The 21817-nt window shown below is 55.1% G+C and overlaps 2 protein-coding genes across 3 annotated transcripts; both read left to right on the top strand.

Annotated features, from left to right (window-relative positions):
* Positions 1-2877: 2877 nt before the first annotated feature.
* On the top strand, positions 2878-6796 carry PSME3 (proteasome activator subunit 3). 2 transcript variants are annotated; one of them, XM_038753757.1, is made up of 11 exons: positions 2878-2973; positions 3915-3947; positions 4049-4111; positions 4184-4288; positions 4553-4601; positions 4811-4926; positions 5018-5086; positions 5350-5417; positions 5509-5563; positions 5659-5745; positions 5846-6796. In XM_038753757.1, exons 1-11 carry the CDS (start codon positions 2932-2934, stop codon positions 5924-5926), a joined length of 768 nt encoding a protein of 255 aa, XP_038609685.1. In that variant the 5' UTR covers positions 2878-2931; the 3' UTR covers positions 5927-6796. The 2 variants fall into 2 exon arrangements, with proteins under 2 accessions (XP_038609685.1, XP_038609686.1); XM_038753758.1 differs by having other exon boundaries at positions 2879-2973; positions 4814-4926.
* Positions 6797-7664: 868 nt separating this feature from the next.
* On the top strand, positions 7665-15637 carry LOC119934816 (retina-specific copper amine oxidase-like). Its single transcript, XM_038754348.1, has 4 exons — positions 7665-9395; positions 13719-14004; positions 14590-14719; positions 15100-15637. The coding sequence occupies exons 1-4, from the start codon at positions 7811-7813 to the stop codon at positions 15373-15375; spliced, it is 2277 nt and encodes a 758-aa protein (XP_038610276.1). The 5' UTR covers positions 7665-7810; the 3' UTR covers positions 15376-15637.
* The last annotated feature ends 6180 nt before the right edge of the window (positions 15638-21817 follow it).

Below are 21817 nucleotides of genomic sequence, written 5' to 3' on the forward strand. Positions count from 1 at the left end.
GAACAGTACTTGGCACGTGGCAAGCGCTTAACAAATATAATCACCATTATTATTATTATTCTGTGCCTCAGTGACCCCATCCGTAAAACGGGGATGAAGACTGTGAGCCCTACGTGGGATAACCTGATTAGCGTGTATCTCCCCCGACGCTTAGAACAGTACTCGGCACATAGTAAGCGCTTAACAGATGCCATTATTATTATTACTCGGCTCGTGGTAAGCGCTTAACAAATATCATCATCATTATTATTATTATTCTGTGCCTCAGTGACCTCGGCCGTAAAACGGGGATGAAGACTGTGAGCCCCACGTGGGATAACCTGATTAGCGTGTATCTCCCCCGGCGCTTAGAACAGTGCTCGGCACATAGTAAGCGCTTAGCAAGTACCATTATTATTAATATTACTCGGCACGTGGTAAGCGCTTAACAAATATCATCATCATTATTATTATTCTGTGCCTCAGTGACCTCATCCGTAAACCGGGGATGAAGACTGTGAGCCCCACGTGGGTTAACCCCGTCCGCCAAGTTAGCTCTGTTCCTCCCTTCAAGGCCCTACTGAGCGCTCGCCTCCTCCAGGAGGCCTTCCCACACTGAGCCCCCTCCTTCCTCTCCCCCTCGCCTTACCTCCTTCCCTTCCCCACAACACCTGTATCTATGTTTGTACGTATTACTCATTTATTTATTTTATTTGTACATATCTACTCTATTTATTTTATTTTGTTAATATGTTTGGTTTTGTTGTCTGTCTCCCCCTTCCAGCCTGTGAGCCCGCTGTTGGGTAGGGACCGTCTTTCGATGTTGCCAACTTGGACTTCCCCAGCGCTTAGTCCAGTGCTCTGCACACGGTAAGCGCTCAATAAATTCGATTGATTGATTGATTGATTAGCGTGTATCTCCCCCGGCGCTTAGAACGGTGCTCGGCCCACTGTAAGCGCTTAACAAATCCCTTCATCACTCCTATTATTATTGAGAGGGGCCGGAGTGTCGTTCAGCGGCGGCGGCGGCGGCGGCGGCGGCGGGCTGAGGCCTCCTGGGCGCAAGGGGGCGGTAGCGGGGGAGGAGGGGGTCTTCCGGCCGTTGCCGTGCAGAACCCACTTCCGGTGCTTCCCACGTGACCGCGAGAGTCTCGGGGGTTGATGAGCAGTGCCAGGGCTGGGGGCACGGAGGGGCGAGGGGACGCTGGGCCGGGCCGGTTTCGCCCCCCTTGGAGGGTCGTTCTCCTCCCCGTACCTCGTTCTCGCCTGTCCCGCCATCGTCCCCAGGGCCTGGAATGCCCTCCCTCCGCCCACCCGCCAAGCTAGCTCTCTTCCTCCCTTCAAGGCCCTACTGAGAGCTCACCTCCTCCAGGAGGCCTTCCCACACTGAGCCCCTTCCTTCCTCTCCCCCTCGTCCCCCTCTCCATCCCCCCCAACTTACCTCCTTCCCTTCCCCACAGCACCTGTATATATGTATATATGTCTGTACATATTTGTTACTCTACTTGTACATATCTATTCTATTTTATTTTGTTAATATGTTTGGTTTTGTTCTCTGCTTCCCCCTTCTAGACTGTGAGCCCACCGTTGGGTAGGGGCCGTCTCTATATGTTGCCAACTTGGACTTCCCAAGCGCTTAGGCCAGTGCTCTGCACACAGTAAGCGCTCAATAAATACGATTGATTGATTCCCAGACTGAGCCCCCCTCCTTCCTGTCCCCCTCTCCATCCTCCCCGCCTTACCTCCTTCCCTTCCCCACAGCACCTGCATATATGTTTGTATATATTTGTTACTCTATTTATTTATTTATTTATTTTACTTGTACATATCTATTCTATTTATTTTATTTTGTTAGTATGTTTGGTTTTGTCTCCTCCTTTTAGACTGTGAGCCCACTGGTAGGGACTGTCTCTACATGTTGCCAACTTGGACTTCCCAAGCGCTTAGTCCAGTGCTCTTCACGCAGTAAGCGCTCAATAAATACGATGATGATTTATTTTATTTTGTTAGTATGTTTGGTTTTGTTCTCCGTCTCCCCCTTTTAGACTGTGAGCCCACTGTCGGGTAGGGACCGTCTCTGTATGTTGCCAACTTGGACTTCCCAAGCGCTTAGTCCAGTGCTCCGCACACAGTCAGCGCTCAATAAATACGATGGATCGATTGATTGATTGCCCGAAGTCACCCAGCTGACAATTGGCAGAGCGGGGATTTGAACCCACGACCTCTGACTCCAAAGCCCGGGCTCTTTCCACTGAACTGTACATATTTGTTCCTCTATTTATTTATTTATTTTACTTGTACATATCCATTCTGTTTTATTTTATTTTGTTAGTATATTTGGTCTTGTTCTCCGTCTCCCCCTTTTAGACTGTGAGCCCGCTGTCGGGTAGGGACCGTCTCTAGATGTTGCCAACTTGGACTTCCCAAGCGCTTAGTCCAGTGCTGTGCACACAGTAATCGCTCAATAAATGATTGATGATGATGACATATGTGGCTAACTTGGACTTCCCAAGCGCTTAGTCCAGCGCTGTGCACGCAGTGAGCGCTCAATCAATACGATTGATGACGATGCTGATGACGGGCCCCGCCTCCTCCCGTTGGGCCGCGCGGGGCGGGAGGCGGGGCGCGCATGCGCGGCGCGCGTGCCCCCGCGGGTCGCCGGGCCCTGGCTGTGACGACACTTCCGGTGTGCGCGCGGAGCCGGGAGGGCCGCGGCGCCGGCGGCGGCAGAAGCGGCGGCAGCGGCAGCAGGAGCAGCAGCGTCGGCAGCAGTCGCCCCGCGGCCGCCCAGGCAGCCGGACGTGGGAGGGCCGGCGGACGGACGGGCGGGCGGGCGGGCGGGCGAGCAGGTGCGCGGCTGTCAGGTGCCCGGCCCCCGGCCCCCGGCCCCCGGCCCCCGGCCCGCTCCCCACGCGCCGGTGGCGGCGGCGGCGGCGGCGACGTGTCCCGGCCATGGCCTCGCTCCTCAAGGTGGATCAGGAAGTGAAGCTCAAGGTATCGTGTCTCTCCCCACTTCAATCCACACTTCACGCCGCTGCCCGGATTGTCTTTGTCCAGAAACGCTCTGGGCATAGCACTCCCCTCCTCAAAAATCTCCAGTGGCTACCAATCAATCTGCACATCAGGCAGAAACTCCTCACCCTGGGCATCCCCTCGCCCCCTCCTACCTCACCTCCCTTCTGTCCTTCTCCAGCCCAGCCCGCACCCTCCGCTCCTCTGCCGCCGCTAATCTCCTCCCCGTGCCTCGTTCTCGCCTGTCCCGCCATCGACCCCCGGGCCCGGAATGCCCCCAATCCCTCTGCCCATCCGCCAAGCTAGCTCTCTTCCTCCCTTCAAGGCCCTGCTGAGAGCTCACCTCCTCCAGGAGGCCTTCCCAGACTGAGCCCCTTCCTTCCTGTCCCCCTCGTCCCCATCTCACCTCCTTCCCTTCCCCACAGCACCTGTATATATGTACATATGTTTGTACATATTTATTACTCTATTTATTTTACTTGTACATATCTATTCTATTTATTTTATTTTGTTAGTATGTTTGGTTTTGTTCTCCGTCTCCCCCTTTTAGACTGTGAGCCCACTGTTGGGTAGGGACTGTCTCTCTATGTTGCCGATCTGTACTTCCCAAGCGCTTAGTCCAGTGCTCTGCACACAGTAAGCGCTCAATAAATACGATTGATGATGATGATGATCGTGGCGGGCGCGCCGAGGCCCCCGGCCCCCGGGCCCTTTGTCTCCCCGGCCGGCCGCCGGCCTTTGTCCAGCCCCGATTTTTAGACTGTGAGCCCACCGTTGGGGAGGGACCGTCTCTATTTGTTACCAACTTGTACTTCCCAAGCGCTTAGTCCGGTGCTCTGCACGCAGTAAGCGCTCAATCAGTACGATTGGTGATGATGATTGTGCGGTCCCCCGGCCCCTCCCATCCGTTTTGTGTCTTCCAGGTGGATTCCTTCCGCGAGCGGATCACCAGCGAGGTGAGGGCGGGGCCGGGGATGGGGGCGCGGGGGCTGGGGACCGGGGCCACGGGGCCCCGAGCCCAGGCCTTGACCCGGCCGGCCCGCCCGCTTCCTTCCAGGCGGAGGACTTGGTGGCCAACTTCTTCCCCAAGAAGCTGCTGGAACTGGACAGTTTCCTGAAGGTGAGAGCCCGCGCCTCCCCCGGGCCGCGTCTTCCCCTGGAGCCTCCTCACGGCCCCCTCTCTGTGTTGCAGGAACCTATCTTGAACATTCATGACTTAACGCAAATCCACTCGGACATGAACCTTCCCGTCCCCGACCCCATTCTCCTCACCAACAGCCACGACGGCCTGGATGGTGTAAGCGTCCCGCCCCGCTCCCTCCTCTGTCCAAATTGGGGTCCTTGGGGGTGGGAGGTGGACGGGATCTGGGCCTGCCAGACCTGGTGGGGGAGGGGAGGGGGGATCCCCTTTTGCTGTCATGGGGAGGGGGGAAGCCCCTCCACAATTCTGAGGCAGTGGACGGTCTGCCTGGAGCGACCCCGGGGGCCCGGCCGAGGGAGGGACTGACCGCTTTAGGGCGGCATCCCAACACTGGTGTGTGTCCGTCCCCCCCCCCTTCAGCCCAACTTGAAGAAGAGGAAGCTGGATGAGTGTGAGGAGGCCTTCCAGGGTAAGGCGTCTCCTCTCTTCCTCCCGCGGTCTCCCTCCCTGAGCTCAGGGCCGTGGCTGCGCCAGCCGGGTGGGACCCGCTGCTCTCCCTCGGGGGTCGGTCTCTGTACGGGGAGGGTCCTCCAGCCCCTGGGGTGGCAGGGAAAGGAGAGCGATCCCGGGCGGGGGAACGGGCTCACCTCCCCGCCTGAGCCTCTCCCGCCTGCCCAGCAGGGACCAAGGTGTTTGTGATGCCCAACGGGATGCTGAAAAGCAACCAGCAGCTGGTGGACATCATTGAGAAAGTGAAGCCAGAGATCCGGCTTCTCATCGAGAAATGCAACACGGTGAGGACGGGGGAGGGGGAGGAGCCCAGACTCCCCCGCTCCGCCGCCGGGTCTCCTTATGCCTTTGGGGTGGGGGCTCTTCTGTCCTCAGGTCAAAATGTGGGTGCAGCTTCTGATCCCCAGGATAGAGGATGGAAACAACTTCGGGGTGTCGATTCAGGTAACCCGGGCTCCGGAGGGGAGTCGCAAAGCACTCCTGTACCTATCTGTAACTTATATTAAGGTCTGTGTCGTGTCACCTGAGACCGTGAGCTTGTTGTGGGCAGGGAATGAGTCCGTTTACTGTGGTGGTGTCTTCTCCCGAGCCCTTAGTATAGCGTCCCGCACACAGTAAGCACTCAGTAAATACGATCGAATGCACGAATGAAGACTGGGGGTAGGGAGGGCAGGAGCCTGCTCTAACCTTCAGCCTTCTCCTTCCAGGAGGAGACCGTGGCCGAGCTGCGGACTGTGGAGAGCGAGGCAGCTTCCTACCTGGACCAGATTTCTAGGTGGGGGAGAGGGCGGGGCCGAGCTGTGGGGGTGGGGCCGGACCAGCCTGGGGGGCTTTCCAGGAACACACCCTCTTGTCCCTCCTTTCAGATACTACATTACAAGAGCAAAGTTGGTTTCCAAAATCGCCAAGTACCCCCACGTGGTGAGTGATGGGTCTCAGGGGCGGGGGGTGGGGAGGATCCCTTGGGGCCGAGGAGGGTCCTGACCCTGCCCGGCCGGCTCCCCTCCCGTCTCCAGGAAGACTATCGCCGCACCGTGACGGAGATCGACGAGAAGGAGTATATCAGTCTGCGGCTCATCATCTCCGAGCTGCGGAACCAATACGTGAGTGGGGGCTTGGGGGTGGGGGGGTGCGGGCTGAGCCCCCGGGGTAATGGGGGTGGGGGGGGGAGGCCTGGGCTGACCCTTGCTCTCTGACCCCCAGGTTACGTTACACGACATGATCCTTAAAAATATCGAGAAGATCAAGAGACCGCGGAGCAGCAACGCGGAGACGCTGTACTGAGCTTGGGGCCGGTCCTCGGAGGGCGGGAGGGGCTCCCTTCACCCCCTCCCCATCCCCGGCCCGGTTTGTTACGAGACTATCGACGGGACGCTGGTCGCAGCCCTCCCTCCCTCACCCCCTTCCCTCAGACCCGGTTTTAGTTCCTTTGAGTCTAATGAAGATCTCGCCTACTTCGGTGCTGTGTCCCTTCTCATTTCCCCACGACCCCGGGGCTCGGAGCCAGGGTTGGGTGGGGGTTTCGGCTCTGGGCGTGAGGTGGGGAAACAGGGCCTAGGCTAGGGTTTGGTTGGGGGCGGCTCCCCGCGCCCCCAGTCTCCTTTCCTCTGGGGGAAGTCAAAGCAGGAAGCTTAGTGGCTTGGAGGGGGGTGGGGGTTATCAAATTGGCCCCTCCCACCACTGCCCCCCAGCTCCTTCCAGTGCCAGCTCCCAAATCAGCAAAGAGCTGGGGTGGGGGCGGGGGGATGATCATCCCGTACCTCCCCCCCCCCCCCCCCCTCCCAGCCCCCCATCTATATTTATAGTGTTTCCCTGGGGCGGGGGGCTGCCAGGAGTCCCCATCCCATCGCTTCCCCCCGACCCCGGCCTGCCGGTGTCCTCCTCTCCACACCCAGTCTGGCTGGGTTGCCCTGCCACAAGACGGGAGGGAGGGAGGGAAGGGCCGGGAATTCTCGCGCGCACACGTACACACACGCCAGGGATTAGTGTGACCCCTCTCTTCCCTCTGCCCCCGCCACACTGTGAGGTCGTGGCCCCTTCCCCCTTGCTTTGAGGGAGGGTCTCTGCGCCCGCCCTCCCTCTCCTCGCCCCCCCCGGCAGTAATGTAACTTTCTTTTACTGTGTCATGAAATTATTAAAATACAGGAACTTTGACGGCTCCTTTGACTTGTAGCAGCGTGCGTCCCCGCCCAACGGAGAGGGTGCACCTGCCCCCCGTTCCTGGCAGGCGGGGGGCAGCTCCCAAGTTGGTGGGGGGTGGTTGGGCCCGTCCCCCCCACTACGACCCCCGACCCTGCCATCCGAGACCCCGGCCAAGGCCGACGGCGGCCTACCCTCCGTTCCTTAACGCCTCGCCGAGCAGGGGACCCTGACCCTGACAGGAGCCGGTGATAGGACCGGGGCGGGCAAGACGCTGGCAGAGGCCCTCCTGACATTCCTGAGGCCCCAGGGGGCAGCTTGGACAGGGACCAACGGGCAGGGGTGAGTTGGCAGGACCACTAAGGGGCTGAGCTGATGGGAGGGTCCCCCTGGCATCTGGTCGAGGGGAGGGATCGTCTCTGGGAATAATTAATAATAATGATGGCATCTGTTAAGCGCTTACTATGTGCTGGAGGGGATACAAGACGATCAGGTTGTCCCACGTGGGGCTCGCAGTCAATCCCCGTTTTACAGATAAGGTAACAGGTGCAGAGAAGTTAAGTGACTTGCCCAAGGTCACACAACAGACATGTGGTGGAGCCGGTACTCGAACCCCTGACCAGGGGTGTCTCCCTGACTGTAGGGTGCCGAAGCCGGGTCAGATCCCGTCTGGTGTGGGAGGAAAAAGAGTTAACCCTCCTGTGGTAATGACTCACCCGCTCCGGCCGGGAAGGGAGGGAATTGCGGGGGGCGGGGGGTGCCCGGTGTGGTTTGGGTGTGGGTGTGAGGGCACTCCAGGAGAGCAGCCAGGAGCCACGTCTGGCAGACGCTGGTCCGCCTCTCAGGGGGGGCGGAGGGAGCCTGAGCAACGGAAAGTTTTCGGTAGAGTCACCGGGCAGCGGCAGAACAAGGAGCCTGGGCACCTACGGCAGGCTGGCCGGCCCGCTCGGCCCGGCCGGCGTCTTGCAGAAGGGAGGCATCCGGCGCCGGGCCGGACCCCGTGCCCCGCCGACCGCCGGCTCCGCGGCCATGAACGCCAAGGTGGTCCTGGCGCTGCTGGTCCTGTCCCTCATCACCATCTTCGCCCTGGTCTGCGTCCTGCTGAGCGGCGGGGGCAGGACCGCGGCCCCGCGGCGCTGCCCCGCGGCCCCGGCCCCGCCCCGGCCCCTCCCGGCCGGCGGCTCGTTGTTCGCCGACCTGAGCCCCGAGGAGTTGAACCAGGTGCTGGCCTTCCTGGCCCGGCGGCTGGGGCCGGGGCTGGTGGACGCGTCGGAGGCCGGCCCCGCGGACACCTGCGTGTACTCGGTGGACCTGCAGCTGCCGCCCAAGGCCGCGGCCCTGCGCCACCTGGACGGCGGGGGGCCGCCGCCGCCCCGCGAGGCCCGGGCCGTGGTCTTCTTCGGCCGCCAGCCCCGGGCCAACGTGAGCGAGTTCTTGGTGGGGCCCCTGCCCGGGCCCTCCTACCTGCGGGACGTGACCGCCGCCCGCTACGGGGGGCCCCTTCCGTACCACCGGCGGCCCGTGCTGGGGGCCGAGTTCTCCCAGATGTGGCGTCACCTGCGCGAGGTTGAGCTGCCCCGGGCCCCCACCCTGCTGGCGGCCATCTTCGGCTCCGGCCACCCCTCCTTCTCCGCCCAGGGCTCGGCCCCGCGGGGGCTCCGCTCGGGTGACCGGGCCACCTGGTTCGGCCTCTTCCACAACGTGTCCGGCGCCGGCTACTTCCTGCACCCGGTGGGGCTGGAGCTGCTGCTGGACCACGCCGACCCGGACCCCGCCCGCTGGGCCGTGCGCCGCGTCTACTTCGGCGGCCGCTACTACCCGGACCTGGGGCAGCTGGAGCGCGCCTTCGTGGCCGGGCGGGTGGAGGCCGGGCGGGTGGCGGCTCCACCCCCGGGCGGCGGGGCGGCCTCCCTGAGGTCCCGGGGCCCGCCCGGCCCCACGCCCCCTCTGCAGGGTCCGCCCGGCGGGCCCCGCTACCGCGTCCGGGGGAGCCAGGTGGCCACGCGGTCCTGGACCTTCTCCTACGGGCTCGGCGTGAGCACGGGCTTGCGGCTGCTGGACGTCCGGTTCCGCGGGGAGCGGGTGGCCTACGAGCTGAGCGTCCAGGAGGCCCTGTCGGTCTACGGGGCCGGCTCGCCGCGGGCCATGACCACCCGCTACCTGGATGGCAGCTACGGGCTGGGCCGCCTGAGCGAGGGGCTGGTGCGGGGGGTGGATTGCCCCTACACCGCCACGTTCCTGGACGTCCACGTGCTGCTGGGCGAGGGCCGGGCGCGCCGCCTGCCCGGGGCCCTGTGCCTGTTCGAGGAGGCCCCCGGCCGGCCCTTGCGGCGTCACTTGTCGCGGCTGCACAGCGACTACTACGGGGGCTTGGGGGCCACGGCCCTGGTGGTCCGGGCCATCTCGGCCGTGGGCAACTACGACTACGTATGGGACTGGGTGCTGCACCCGCACGGGGTGATGGAGGGCCGCGTCCACGCCACGGGTTACATCAGCACGGTCTTCCTGGGGGAGCCGACCGGGGGCCTGCGCTTCGGGAACCGTGTCGGGGAGAACGTCCTGGGCCCCGTCCACACCCACAGCTTCCACTTCAAGCTGGACTTGGACGTAGCCGGTCAGGGGGGGCCTGCCGTCTCCTACCTGTTGGGCGTCCCCTTCTGAACTCACTGAGAGTCACTGTCGGGCTGAGTCGGGAGTCAGGGCGTCTGTGTCTGAGACAGAGAGAGAGAGACAGAGAGTGAGAGTGTGTATGTGTGTGTGTTTGTGTGTATACACTCCCAGCTGCAAGCACATGACTACTCTCCCAGGGAGTCACTCTGTGTTCACACGGGGTTGGGTCTGTGGATGTCCATTTTTGTGTGTGTGTGTGTGTAGCTGTGTGTCCTTTTTTTGTGTATGCAGCGAGGTGGCTACTCTCCTAGGTAGAGTGTGTGTGTGCATGTGCACAAATATGGTTGTGTATCTGTGTGTGGCTACTCTTCTAGGGAGTCATTGTGCGCAAGGATGCGTGTTGGTGGGTTTGTGAGTGTGTGGGTTGCTCTCTGTCGATCATTTTTATTGAGCGCTTACTGCTTGCAGAGTACTGTACTAGTGCTTAGGAGAGTACAATACAACCATAAACCGACACATTACCTGCCCACAACGAGCTTACAGTCTAGAGGGGGAGACAGAAATGAATGAATTACAAATGTGTACATAAGTGGGGCTGGGAAGGGGGTACGAATAAAGGGAGCAAGTCAGAGCGAAGCAGAATGGCGTGGGAAAAGAGGAAAGGAGGGCTTAATCAGGGAAGGCCTCTTGGAGGAGATGTGCCTTCAGTAAGGCTTTGAAGTGGGGGTAGAGTCATCGTCCGTTGGATATGAGGAAGAAGGGCTTTCCAAGCCACAGGCAGGGTGGGCAAGAGGTCGGCAGCGAAACACGAGTTCGAGGTTTAGTGAGAAGGAAGTGTGTGGGCTGGGTTGTAATGAGGAGAGTAATGAGGCAAGGTCGGAGGGGGCAAGGTGATTAAATGCTTTAAAGCCAGTGGTGAGGAGTTTCTTTCTGATGCAGAGGTGGATGGGCAAGCACTGGAGTTTTTTGAAGAGTGAGGAAACAATTCCTAAACGTTTTTGTAGAAAAATGATCGGAGCAGCAGAGTTAGGAAGGACTGGAGTCGGGAGAGACAGGAGGCAGGGAAGTCAGCAAGGAGGCTGATATAGTAATCGAGGAGGGATAGGATGAGTGATTGTATTAATGTGGCAGCTGCTTGGATGGAGAGGAAAGGGCGGATTGTAGTGATGATGTGAAGGGCAAACTGACAGGACTCAGGGATGGATTGGGTATGTGAGTTGAGAGAGAGGAGTTGAGGATAACACCAAGGTTACAGGCTTGCGGGACAGGAAGGATGGTGGAAAGGGCTTGGGTGGGAAGGTTAGCGAAAGCGACTTTGGGGTGCAAGAAGGAAGCCAACCTCTCTTCCTTTCCCGGTGAGTCTGGGGGAGTGGGTGAAGATGAGGATCCCTCTGGAGAGAGCAGCAGGGGTGACCGTGTTGGCTGGAGAGAGCCAGGTTTCAGTGACTGTAGACTGTAAGCTCGTGGACAGGGAAGTACATTGCTCTGCACACAGTAAGGGCTCAATAAATATGATTGAATGAATGAATGATGTCGAGGAGGAGGAAGTAATTGGGTTGGGAACAGGTCGAGAATGAAGGGACGCTTCCCCATGTTGGAGCAGGGGGTCATCAGGCCACGCGTGATTGAGGCGGTTGGGGTGCTTCTGGGGGAAGGGGCAGCTCCCCATGATGGAGTGGGGGTTCAACAGGCCACACTTGGTTGAAGGTGGAGTCGGGGCGGGGGGGTTCTAGCGGAAGGGATGGCTCCCCATAATGGAGTGGGAGGTTCCATACATTCCATTCCATTCCATAGGGAAGCAGCATGGCTCAGTGGAAAAGAGCCCGGGCTTTGGAGTCAGAGGTCATGGGTTCAAATCCCGGCTCTGCCAATTGTCAGCTGTGTGACTTTGGGCAAGTCACTTAACTTCTCTGGGCCTCAGTTCCCTCATCTGTAAAATGGGGATTAATAATAATAATAATGGCATTTATTAAGCGCTTACTATGTGCAAAGCACTGTTCTAAACGCTGGGGAGGCTACAAGGTGATCAGGTTGTCCCACGGAGGGCTCACAGTCTTAATCCCCATTTTCCAGGTGAGGTAACTGAGGCCCAGAGAAGTTAAGTGACTTGCCCAAAGTCACACAGCTGACAATTGGAGGAGCCGGGGTTTGAACCCATGACCTCTGACTCCAAATCCTGTGCTCTTTTCCACTGAGCCACGCTGGATTAAGACTGTGAGCCCCCCGTGGGACAACCTGATCAGCTTGTAACCTCCCCAGCACTTAAAACAGTGTTTTGTACATAGTAAGTGCTGAATAAATGGCATCATTATTATTCATTCAATCATATTTATTGAGCGCTTATCATGTGCAGAGCACTGTACTAAAAGCTTGGGAGAGTACAGCAATAAAAATCAGTGACATTCCCTGCCCACAACGAGCTTACAGTCTACATCAGGGGAGATAGACATCAATACAAATAAATAAAATTACAGAGATGTACATAAGTGCTATGGGGCTGGGAGGGGGGAAGAGCAAAGAGAGCAAATCAGGGCAACACAGAAGGGAGTGGGAGATGAGGAAAAGTGGGGTTTAGTCTGGGAGGGCCTGTTGGAGGTTTGTTTTTTCAATAAGGCTTTGAAGTGGGGGAGATTAATTGTTAAATTTGAGGAGGGAGGGTGTTCCAGGCCAAAGGTAGGAGCCGGGCTAGGGGTTGGCAGCGAGATAGGTGAGATCGAGGCCCACTGAGAAGGTTAGCACGAGAGGAGAGAAGTGTGCGGGCTGGGTTGTAGAGGGAGAGAAGCGAGGTGAGGTAGGAGGGGGCAAGGTGATGGAGTGCTTTGAAGTCAATGGTGAGGTGTTTTTGTTTGATATGGAGGCGGATGGGTAACCACTGAAGTTTTTCGAGGAGAGGGGTGGACATGTCCCGAACGTTTTTGTAGAAAAATGATCCGGGCAACAAAGTGAAGTATGGACTGGAGTGGGGAGAGACAGGAGGCTGGGAAGTCAGCAAGGATCTGATTCAGTAATCCGGCTGGGATAAAATGAGTGGTTGGATTAACATGGCAGCAGTTTGCATGGAGAGGAAAGGGTGGATTTTAGCGATGTGGTGAAGGTAGGACCGACAGGATTTGGTGACAGATTGAATATGTGGGATGAATGACAGAGAGGAGTCAAGGATAATGCCACAGTTACAGGCTTGGGAGACAGGAAGGATGGCGGTGCCACCTACAGTGATGAGATTATTCATTCAGTCGTATTTATTGAGCGCCTACTGTGTGCAGAGCACTGTACTAAGCGCTTGAGAAGTACAAGTCAGCAACATATAGAGACGGTCCCTACCCAACAACGGGCTCACAGTCTAGAAGGGGGAGAGAGACAACAAAACATGTAGACAGGTGTCAAAATCGTCAGAACAAATAGAATTAAAGCTATATGCACATCATTAACAAAATAAATAGTAAATATGTACAAGTAAAATAGAGCAATAAATCTGTACAGATATTTATACAGATGCTGTGGGGAGGGGAAGGAGGTGGGGGGGATGGAAAGGAGGAGAGGAAAAAGGGGGCTCAGTCTGGGAAGGCCTCCTGGAGGAGGTGAGCTCTCAGTAGGTCGGGGAGGTGAGAATGTCAGGGGGAGGACGAGGTTTGGGTGGAAAGATAATGAGCTCTTTTTTGGACATCTTAAGTTTGAGGGGATGGGAGGACATCCAAGTAGAGATGTCTTGAAGGCAGGTGATGTGAGAGGGAAGAGAGGGAGAGAGATCAGGGGAGGAGATGTAGATTTGGGTATCATCTGCATAGAGGTGGTCGTTGAAGCATGGGAGTGAATGAGTTCTCTATGGGAGTGGGTGTAGATGGAGAATAGAAGGAGACCCAGAAGTGAAACTTGAGGAACCCCCACAGTTAGGGGGTGGGAGGCAGAGGAGGAGCCCACGAAGGAGACTGAGAATGAACGGCCAGAGAGATGAGGAGAACCAGGAGAGGACAGAATCAGTGAACCTGGTTGAGGTGGGAGGGGGTTCTGGGGTCAGGGACAGCTCTCCATGACGGAGCGGGTTCTTACAGACCACACTTGGTTGATGCCGTGGGAGTGGTTCTGGGGGAAGGGATGGAGCAGGGGTTCCACAGGCCACACTTGACTGAAGCGTAGTGGGGTTCTGGGAGAAGGGATGGCACAGGGGTGGGCAGGGTTGGATAGGCGTGAGGTGATGGGAAATCACAGGCGCTGAGTTGCTTTGGGAGTGGGGATGCTAAGCCCTGAACCACCGGAGGGAAGCCAGGAAATCCAGGGGTCCAAGCTGCCCTGGGCGCCCCCCCTGACCCCTCCCCCCTGGCTCCGGCAGGGACAGAGAACTGGGTGGTGGCGGAGGACATGGCGTTTGAGCAGATCGTCGTGCCCTGGAGCCCCGAGTACCAGCTGCACCGTCCGTGGCTGACGCGGGAGACCCTGGAGACGGAGGAGCAGGCTTCCTTCCCGCTGGGGACCCGGCCCCCCAGCTACCTCTACCTGGCCAGCAACCGCACCAACGCCTGGGGCCACCGCCGCGGTTACCGCATCCAGACCCTCTCCCCGTCCTGGGACCACCTGCCCCAGGCCAGCTCCATGGAGCGGGCGCTCAGCTGGGCCAGGTGAGAGGGGCCGGGGCCCAGGCTGGGCCAGGTGATTAAGCAGCCTGGCTCAGTGGAAAAAAAATAAAATAATGGCATTTATTAAGCGCTTACTATGTGCAAAGCACTGTTCTAAGCACTGGGGAGGTGATCATGTTGTCCCACGGGGGGCTCACAGTCTTAACCCCCATTTTACAGATGAGGTAACTGAGGCACCGAGATGTGAAGTGACTTACCCAAAGTCACACAGCTGACATTTGGTCGAGCCGGGGTTTGAACCCATGACCTTTGACTCCAAAGCCCGGGCTTTTTCCACTGAGCCATGCTGCTTAGTCACTGGGCATGGGTTCGAATCCCGGCTCCGCCGCATGTCTGCTGTGTGACCTTGGGCAAGTCGCTTCACTTCTCTGAGCCTCACTGACCTCATCTGTAAAATGGGGATTAAGACTGTGAACCCCGCGTGGGCCAACCTGATCATCTTGTATCCCCCCAGCGCTTAGAACAGTGCTTTGCACATAGTAAGCGCTTAACAAATGCCATCATTATTATTATTATTATTATTATGTCCGGGGCCCGTCCCACCCCCCGGCTGCTCCCTCCCATCAGGTACCAGCTGGCCGTGACCAGGAGGAAGGAGGAGGAGCCGGCCAGCAGCAGCATCTACAACCAGAACGATCCCTGGACGCCGTCCGTGGCTTTCGCCGACTTCATCGACAACGAGACCATCATGGGGGAGGTCAGTGCCCCCGGCCTGGGGTATGGGGTTTGGGGTCCCCAGTTGCCACCTCTGACGGGATGGGATGTGGGGAGAGAATCCTCCGATGCTTCGATTCAGGCTCTCCAGTGGGGAAGAGGTGGATGAAATTCTCCCGGGAACTGGGGGGCCAGGAGGCAAGGAGAGCAGCAGGTCGGAGTGTGGGCATATGTCCCAATAGCGGGGAGGCTGGAAGGGGCCAAGAGGGCTAACGAAGGCCCGACAGAGCCAAGCGGACTCCGTCGGAGCGAGGCAGGCTGGACTAGGCCGCATGGGGCCCCTTGGGGTGGAGGAGGGAAGACTTGTGAGCAAGGGTGCTGTGGGGATGGGGCAAGCTCACCCCCGCCACCTCCTACCCCCAGGACCTGGTCGCCTGGGTCACCGCCGGCTTTCTCCACATCCCTCACGCGGAGGACGTGCCCAACACGGTCACCGTGGGAAACGGCGTGGGCTTCTTTCTCCGCCCTTACAACTACTTCGACGAAGACCCCTCCGCTTCCTCCCCTGACGCTGTCTACTTCCGAGGGGACCAGGATGCCAGCTCTTGCAGTGTCAACCCGGTGGCCTGCCTGGCGGAGACGGCCGCCTGCGTGCCGGACCTGCCTCCGTTCTCCTACCATGGCTTCCGGGACCCTTGAGGGACTGGGGCCTGTGTCGGGGGAGGGTCCCGGCGGCTTTTTAATGCTCGCCCCCACAGTGGACCCCCCCATCTCCCCCATTCCCCTGCCCTCCCAGAAAGCCCCCAGCCCTGACCCCAACTCTTTCACCAGGCTCTGCCTAGCACAGAGCTGGCCCTCTGAGGGGACGGAGGTTGGGGGAAGTGAAAGATGTGGAAACAGAGACCCAGGAAATGACTTATTGCCCCTCCATTCATTCATTCATTCATTCAATCGTATTTATTGAGCGCTTACTGTGTGCAGAGCACTGTACTAAGCGCTTGGGAAGTAAAAGTTGGCAACATATAGATATGGTCCCTACCCGACAATGGGCTCGCAGTCTAGCAGGGGGAGACAGACAACAAAACAAAACGTGTGGACAGGTGTCAGGTCGTCAGGACAAATAGAATTAAAGCTAAATGCACATCATTAACAAAATAGAATAGTAAATATGTGCAAGTAAAATAGAGTAATGAATCTGTACAAACATATATACAGGTGCTGTGGGGAGGGGAAGGAGGTAGGGCGGCGGGGGGGGGGGGGTGGGGAGGAGGAGAGGAAAAAGGGGGCTCAGTCTGGGAAGGCCTAGGCCCCTGTCTCCCCAGTCCTCCCAGTCCCCCTCTCCATCCCACCATCTTGCCTCCTGTGGTCTTACCCTTCTGCCCCTTGCCCTTCTGCCCCCATTCCAGCCCCTTCTACCCTCTGGCATTTCTATCAGCCATAAGGTGCTTGGACAGCTGTGAAGCCAAGGGCGGAGTGGGGTGGACATCGTGCAGGCACTGACAGAACATCCAATCCCCCCACCCCCCACAAACACAGTATGGCTTAGTGGCTAGAGCATGGTCCCGGGAGTCAGAAGAACCTGGGTTCTAATCCTGTCTCGGTCACGTGTCTGCTGTGTGACCTTGGGCAAGTCACTTAACTTCTCTGGGCCTCAGTTACCTCATCTGGAAAATGAGGACTAAGAGTGTAAACCCCATGTGGATAGGGACTGTGCCCAATCTGATGAACTACCCCAGTGTTTGGCACATAGTGAGTGCTTAATAAGTACTACTGTTATCATTATTATTATTATTGCTACCTGGTTTGGTTCTTCATTGTACTGTACCAAGCACTCATTTAGTAGTGCATACAGTAGGCATTCAATAAATGTGATTGATTGATTGATTGATTGATTGATTGATTGAGAAAGGAAACTGGATCGGGGGGCTGGAGAGTGATCAAGGGAGTGAGGGTCCATCCTGGCCAGAGCCAGAAGCTTGTAAGATCTTTGAGGAGAGGGATCATGTCTGCTCATTGTATTCTCCCGAGCGCACAGTGCTTTGCACACAGTAGATCCCCAGTGAATTTAATTGATTGGAACTCCCTCCTCGTAACCAGCAGATCTGGTCTCCCCATCTTCAAAGCCTTCCTGACATCACATCTCCGGGAGACCATCTTCCCTGATTGATTTCTTCTCTGCCCAGGTTATAATTCTTCTTTTCATTCTAGCTATGCTCTTTTGGACTCACATCTTTCTGTAGCATTTTCTTACACATCGATTCCCATACCTTATTGCTTAAGCACTTGTTCTTCTACACATCGTCTTCTCCTCCTTCCTCCCTGTCATTGATTTTAGTCTCTGTCTCCTCCAATAGACTGAAAGCTCCTTGTGGGCAGGGATCGTGGCAAAGCAGTGGAACAGATCGGATAGAGCAGGGGCCTGGGAATCAGAAGGACCTGGCTTCTAATTCCAGCTCTGCCAAGTGTCTGCTGTGTGACCTTGGGCAAGTCGCTTAACTTCCTTGGGCCTCAGTAGCCTCATCTGTAAAATGGAGATTGACTGTGAGCCCCATGTGGGAGAGGGACTGTATCCAACGTAAATAACTTGTAAGTCACTTAACTTTTCTGTGCCTCAGTTACCTCATCTGTAAGATGGGGTTTAAGACTGTGACCCTCATGTGGGACAGGGACTTTGTCCAACCCAATTTGCTTGTATCCACCCCAGTGCTCAGTACAGTGCCTGGCACACAGTAAGCACTTAACAAATACTACAATTATTGTTATTATCTTCTCCCCCAGTGCTTAGAACAGTGCTTGGCACATACTAAGTGCTTAACGAGTACCATAATTATTATTATTATTGTTGTTGTGGAGTATAGCACAGTCTCCCAAGTGCTTAGCGAGTGCTCTTGCACCCATTTTGGGCTGAATAAATCCCACTGATTGATTGAGACCCAAAGGAAGGCAAGGAAACACATAGAGCAACCAACGAGGAGGGCCAGTGGCAAGACTGTGACCCTCATGTGGGACAGGGACTTTGTCCAACCCAATTTGCTTGTATCCACCCCAGTGCTTAGTACAGTGCCTGGCACACAGTAAGCACTTAACAAATACCACAGTTATTGTTATTATCATCTCCCCCAGTGCTTAGAACAGTGCTTGGCACATACTAAGTGCTTAACGAGTACCATAATAATTATTATTATTGTTGTTGTGGAGTATAGCACAGTCTCCCAAGTGCTTAGCAGAGTGCTCTGCACTCATTTTGGGCTGAATAAATCCCACTGATTGATTGTGACCCAAAGGAAGGCAATCAGAAACACGTAGAGCAGCCGACGAGGAGGGCCAGTGGCAGAGCAAGACTGGGATGAGGAAGGGGCCCTCGAAGGGCTCCGATTTCCCAGAGGCAGCAGGAAGTGGCCCAAGTGCAGATATCCAGCCTGCCTCGGTAGAGGGACTTTCGCTCCCGTTCCCTCCCCGTCGACGACCAGCCCAGGGGCTGGCCCAGGGTACGCGGAGCTGCTACGGGGTCAGATGGAGCCTGATAAGCCTTGCCCTGGGCCTGTGCGACCCGGCCCCCGGAGCACCCAAGCCTGCTGCTGGGAGGATGGAGGTCACTCAGGCCAACCTGTCTCCAGTCCCTGGTCTTCCTTGCCGCACGGGCCAAGAAGCAGAGCAGAGGCCCTGCAGAAACCTGCTTCTGCTCCCTCACCCTGCAGCCGTGCCACCCTCTGGCCCCTACACCGTTGCCCACTCTTTGCCCCGTCTAGCCAAGCCTCCTCCCGGTACCTCCATCTCGATCAGGAGAGAACTCTGTTTTGATGTCTGTCTCCCTCCTTCTAGACTGTGAGCCCATTGTTGGGCAGAAATTGTCTCTATTTGTTGCTGAATTGTACTTTCCAAGCACTTAGTGCGGTGAATGAATGAATGAATGAACTCTTGCTTTGCCGGTCCCCTGGCCCGGAAGTGCTCCTTCTTCATATCTCAGTATTTATTGAGCGCTTACTGTGTGCAGAGTGCTATACTAACTGCCTGGGAGAGTATGATATAACAATAAATAGACACATTCCCGGCCCACAGCGAGCTTACATTCTAAACGGGGAGACAGACACTAGCAAATAAATAAATTATGGATATATACAAAAGTGCTGTGGAGGTGGGAGTGGGGGATGAATAATAGGAGCCAGTCAGGGTGACACAGAAGGGAACGGGAAAAGAGGAAAGGAGGGCTTAGGGACGACCACTGGAATATCTGTCAGGTCACAACTCTCACCCAACCTCTTCATAACCCTTTGGAAATCCCATCTTCAGAGACCCTTCCTGATTTATTTCTCTTGGACTTGGGTGAGACTCCCCCAACTGCAGTTTCAGCACCTCTGCTTCAATAAATACTTGTTCTCCCTACCCCCAATAATAGTAGTAATAATAACAATAATTATGGTACTTGTTAAGTGCTTATATGTGCCAAATACTGTTCTAAGCACTGGAGTGGATACAAGTTAATCAGGTCATACTGCTGTGTGACCTTGGACGTCACTTCACTTCTCTGGGCCTTAGTTACCTCATCTGTGAAATGAGGATTGAGACTGTGAGCCCCACGTGGGACAGGGACTGCTTCCAACCCAATTTGCTTATATCCACCCCAGAGCTTGTGCAGTGCCTGGCACACAGTAAGCACTGAACAAATACCACAATTATTATTATTCGTCCCTGTCCCACGTGGGGCTCACACACTTATCCCCATTTTACAGGTGAGGTAACTGAGGCACAGAGAAGTGAACTGACTTGCCCAAGGTCACACAGCAGACATGTGGAGGAGCTGGGATTAGAACCTAGGTCCTTCTGACTCCCAGCCTGTGCTCTATCCACTAGACCATGTTGCTTCTGATCCCCACATAGGACAGGGGCTAGGTCTGATTTGATTGTCTTGTATCTTCCCCATGTGTAATACATAGACCCAGATATTTGGAAATACCACTATTATTACTATCATTATTAGTAGTATTATTATTAGTATTATTACTATTATTATGGCCTTCGAGCGTACTTTTCTTACCCTATTAGGCACTCACGTACACACATATACATGTATATATGTTTGTACATATTTATTACTCTATTTATTTATTTATTTTACTTGTACATATCTATTCTATTTATTTTATTTTGTTAGTATGTTTGGTTTTGTTCTCTGTCTCCCCCTTTTAGACTGTGAGCCCACTGTTGGGTAGGGACTGTCTCTATATGTTGCCAACTTGTACTTCCCAAGCGCTTAGTACAGTGCTCTGCACACAGTAAGCGCTCAATAAATACGATTGATTGATTGATTGACTGATCCACTTTTAGAGAAGCAATGTGGCCTAGTGGCAAGAGCACAGGCTTGGGAATCAGAGGACATGGGTTCTAATCTCAGCTCTACCACTTGTCTGCTGTGTGACCTTGGGCAAGTCATTTAACTTCTCTTTTTGACAGTTACCTCATCTGTAAAATGGGGATTAAGAACTGTTAGCCCCATGTGGGACAACCTGATTACCTTGTATCTACCCCAGTATTTAGAACAGTGCTTGGCACATAGTAAGCACTTAACACATACCTTCATTATCATTATTATTATCATTATTATTTTACCTTCTTCCTCCTATCTTTATATGATTTTAGTGTCTATCTTCCCTGAAAGATTTGAAGATCCTCAAAGGTAGGACTCAAACCTATTAACTCAGAGAAGCAATGTGGCCTGATGGAAAGTGAGCAGTCCCGAGAGTCAGAGGACCTGGATTCTAATCTCAGCTGTACCCTTGTCTGTTGTGTGACCTTGGGCAAGTCACTTAATTTCTCTGTGCCTCAGTTCCCTCATCTGCAAAATGGGGATTTAATACCTGTTTTCCCTTCTATTTAGACTGCAAGTCTTTTGTGGGGACCTGATTATCTTGTATCTACCCCCAACACTTAATACAAATATTATTATCATTACTACTACTACTACTAATAACTCCATTGTAATCTTCCAAGTGCTTAGCATGGCGCTTGGTACACAGTGGATGTTTAGTGAGGTTCTGTGGATGTTCAGTAATTGATTGACTGAGAGTGGAAAGACATTGAGGAGTCGGGGGTGACACCAAGGATGTGTAGGCTTCTGGAACAGGCAGAATGGTGGTGTCATTGATATCTCTAGACTGTGAGCTCGTTGTGGGCAGGGATTGTCACTGTTTATTGTCGTATTGTATTCATTCAAATGTATTTATTGAGCACTGACCCTGTGCAGAGCACTGTACTAAGTGCTTGAGAAGTACAAGTCGGCAACATATAGAGACGGTCCCTACCCAACAACGGGCTCACTAGTCACAGTTTAGTATTGTACTTTCCCAAGCTCTTAGTATAGTGCTCTGCACACGGTAAGCACTTAATAAATATGATTGAATAAATGAATTATAATAATAATTATTATTATTATGGCATTTGTTAAGCACTTACTATGTGCCAAGCACTATACTAAGCACTGGGGTGGATACAAGCAAATCGGGTTGAACACAGTCCCTGTCCCACATGAGGCTCACACTCTCAATCCCCATTTTACAGATGAGGTACTGAGGCCCAGAAAAGTGAAGTGACTTGCCCAGGGTCACACAGCAGACAAGTGGTGGAGCCAGAATTAGAACCCATGACCTTCTGATTCCCAGGCCTGTGCTCTATCTACTACGCCACGCTGTTGATAAGAGATGGGAAAGGAAGGAGTAGGTTTAGGGTGTGGAGATGAGGAGATGGGTTTTACACACTTTAAATTTGAGGTACCTGACGGACATCCAAGTGGAGTTGTCCTGGTGGCAAGAGGAAAGGTGGCGTTACAGGTAAGATGAAAGTTTGGGGCCACAGAGGTGCACTTTTATTACTCTATTTATTTATTTATTTATTTATTTTACTTGTACATATCTATTTTATTTATTTTATTTTGTTAGTATGTTTGGTTTTGTTCTCTGTCTCCCCCTTTTAGACTGTGAGCCCACTGGTGGGTAGGGACTGTCTCTATATGTTGCCAACTTGTACTTCCCAAGCGCTTAGTACAGTGCCCTGCACACAGTAAGCACTCAATAAATACAATTGATTGATTGATTGATTGATTGATTGATTCACCTCTGGCATCCTCTGAGGCTTTGGGAAGTCACTT

The sequence above is a fragment of the Tachyglossus aculeatus genome, chromosome 11, assembly GCF_015852505.1.
Source record: "Tachyglossus aculeatus isolate mTacAcu1 chromosome 11, mTacAcu1.pri, whole genome shotgun sequence".
Taxonomy (NCBI): Eukaryota; Metazoa; Chordata; class Mammalia; order Monotremata; family Tachyglossidae; genus Tachyglossus; species Tachyglossus aculeatus.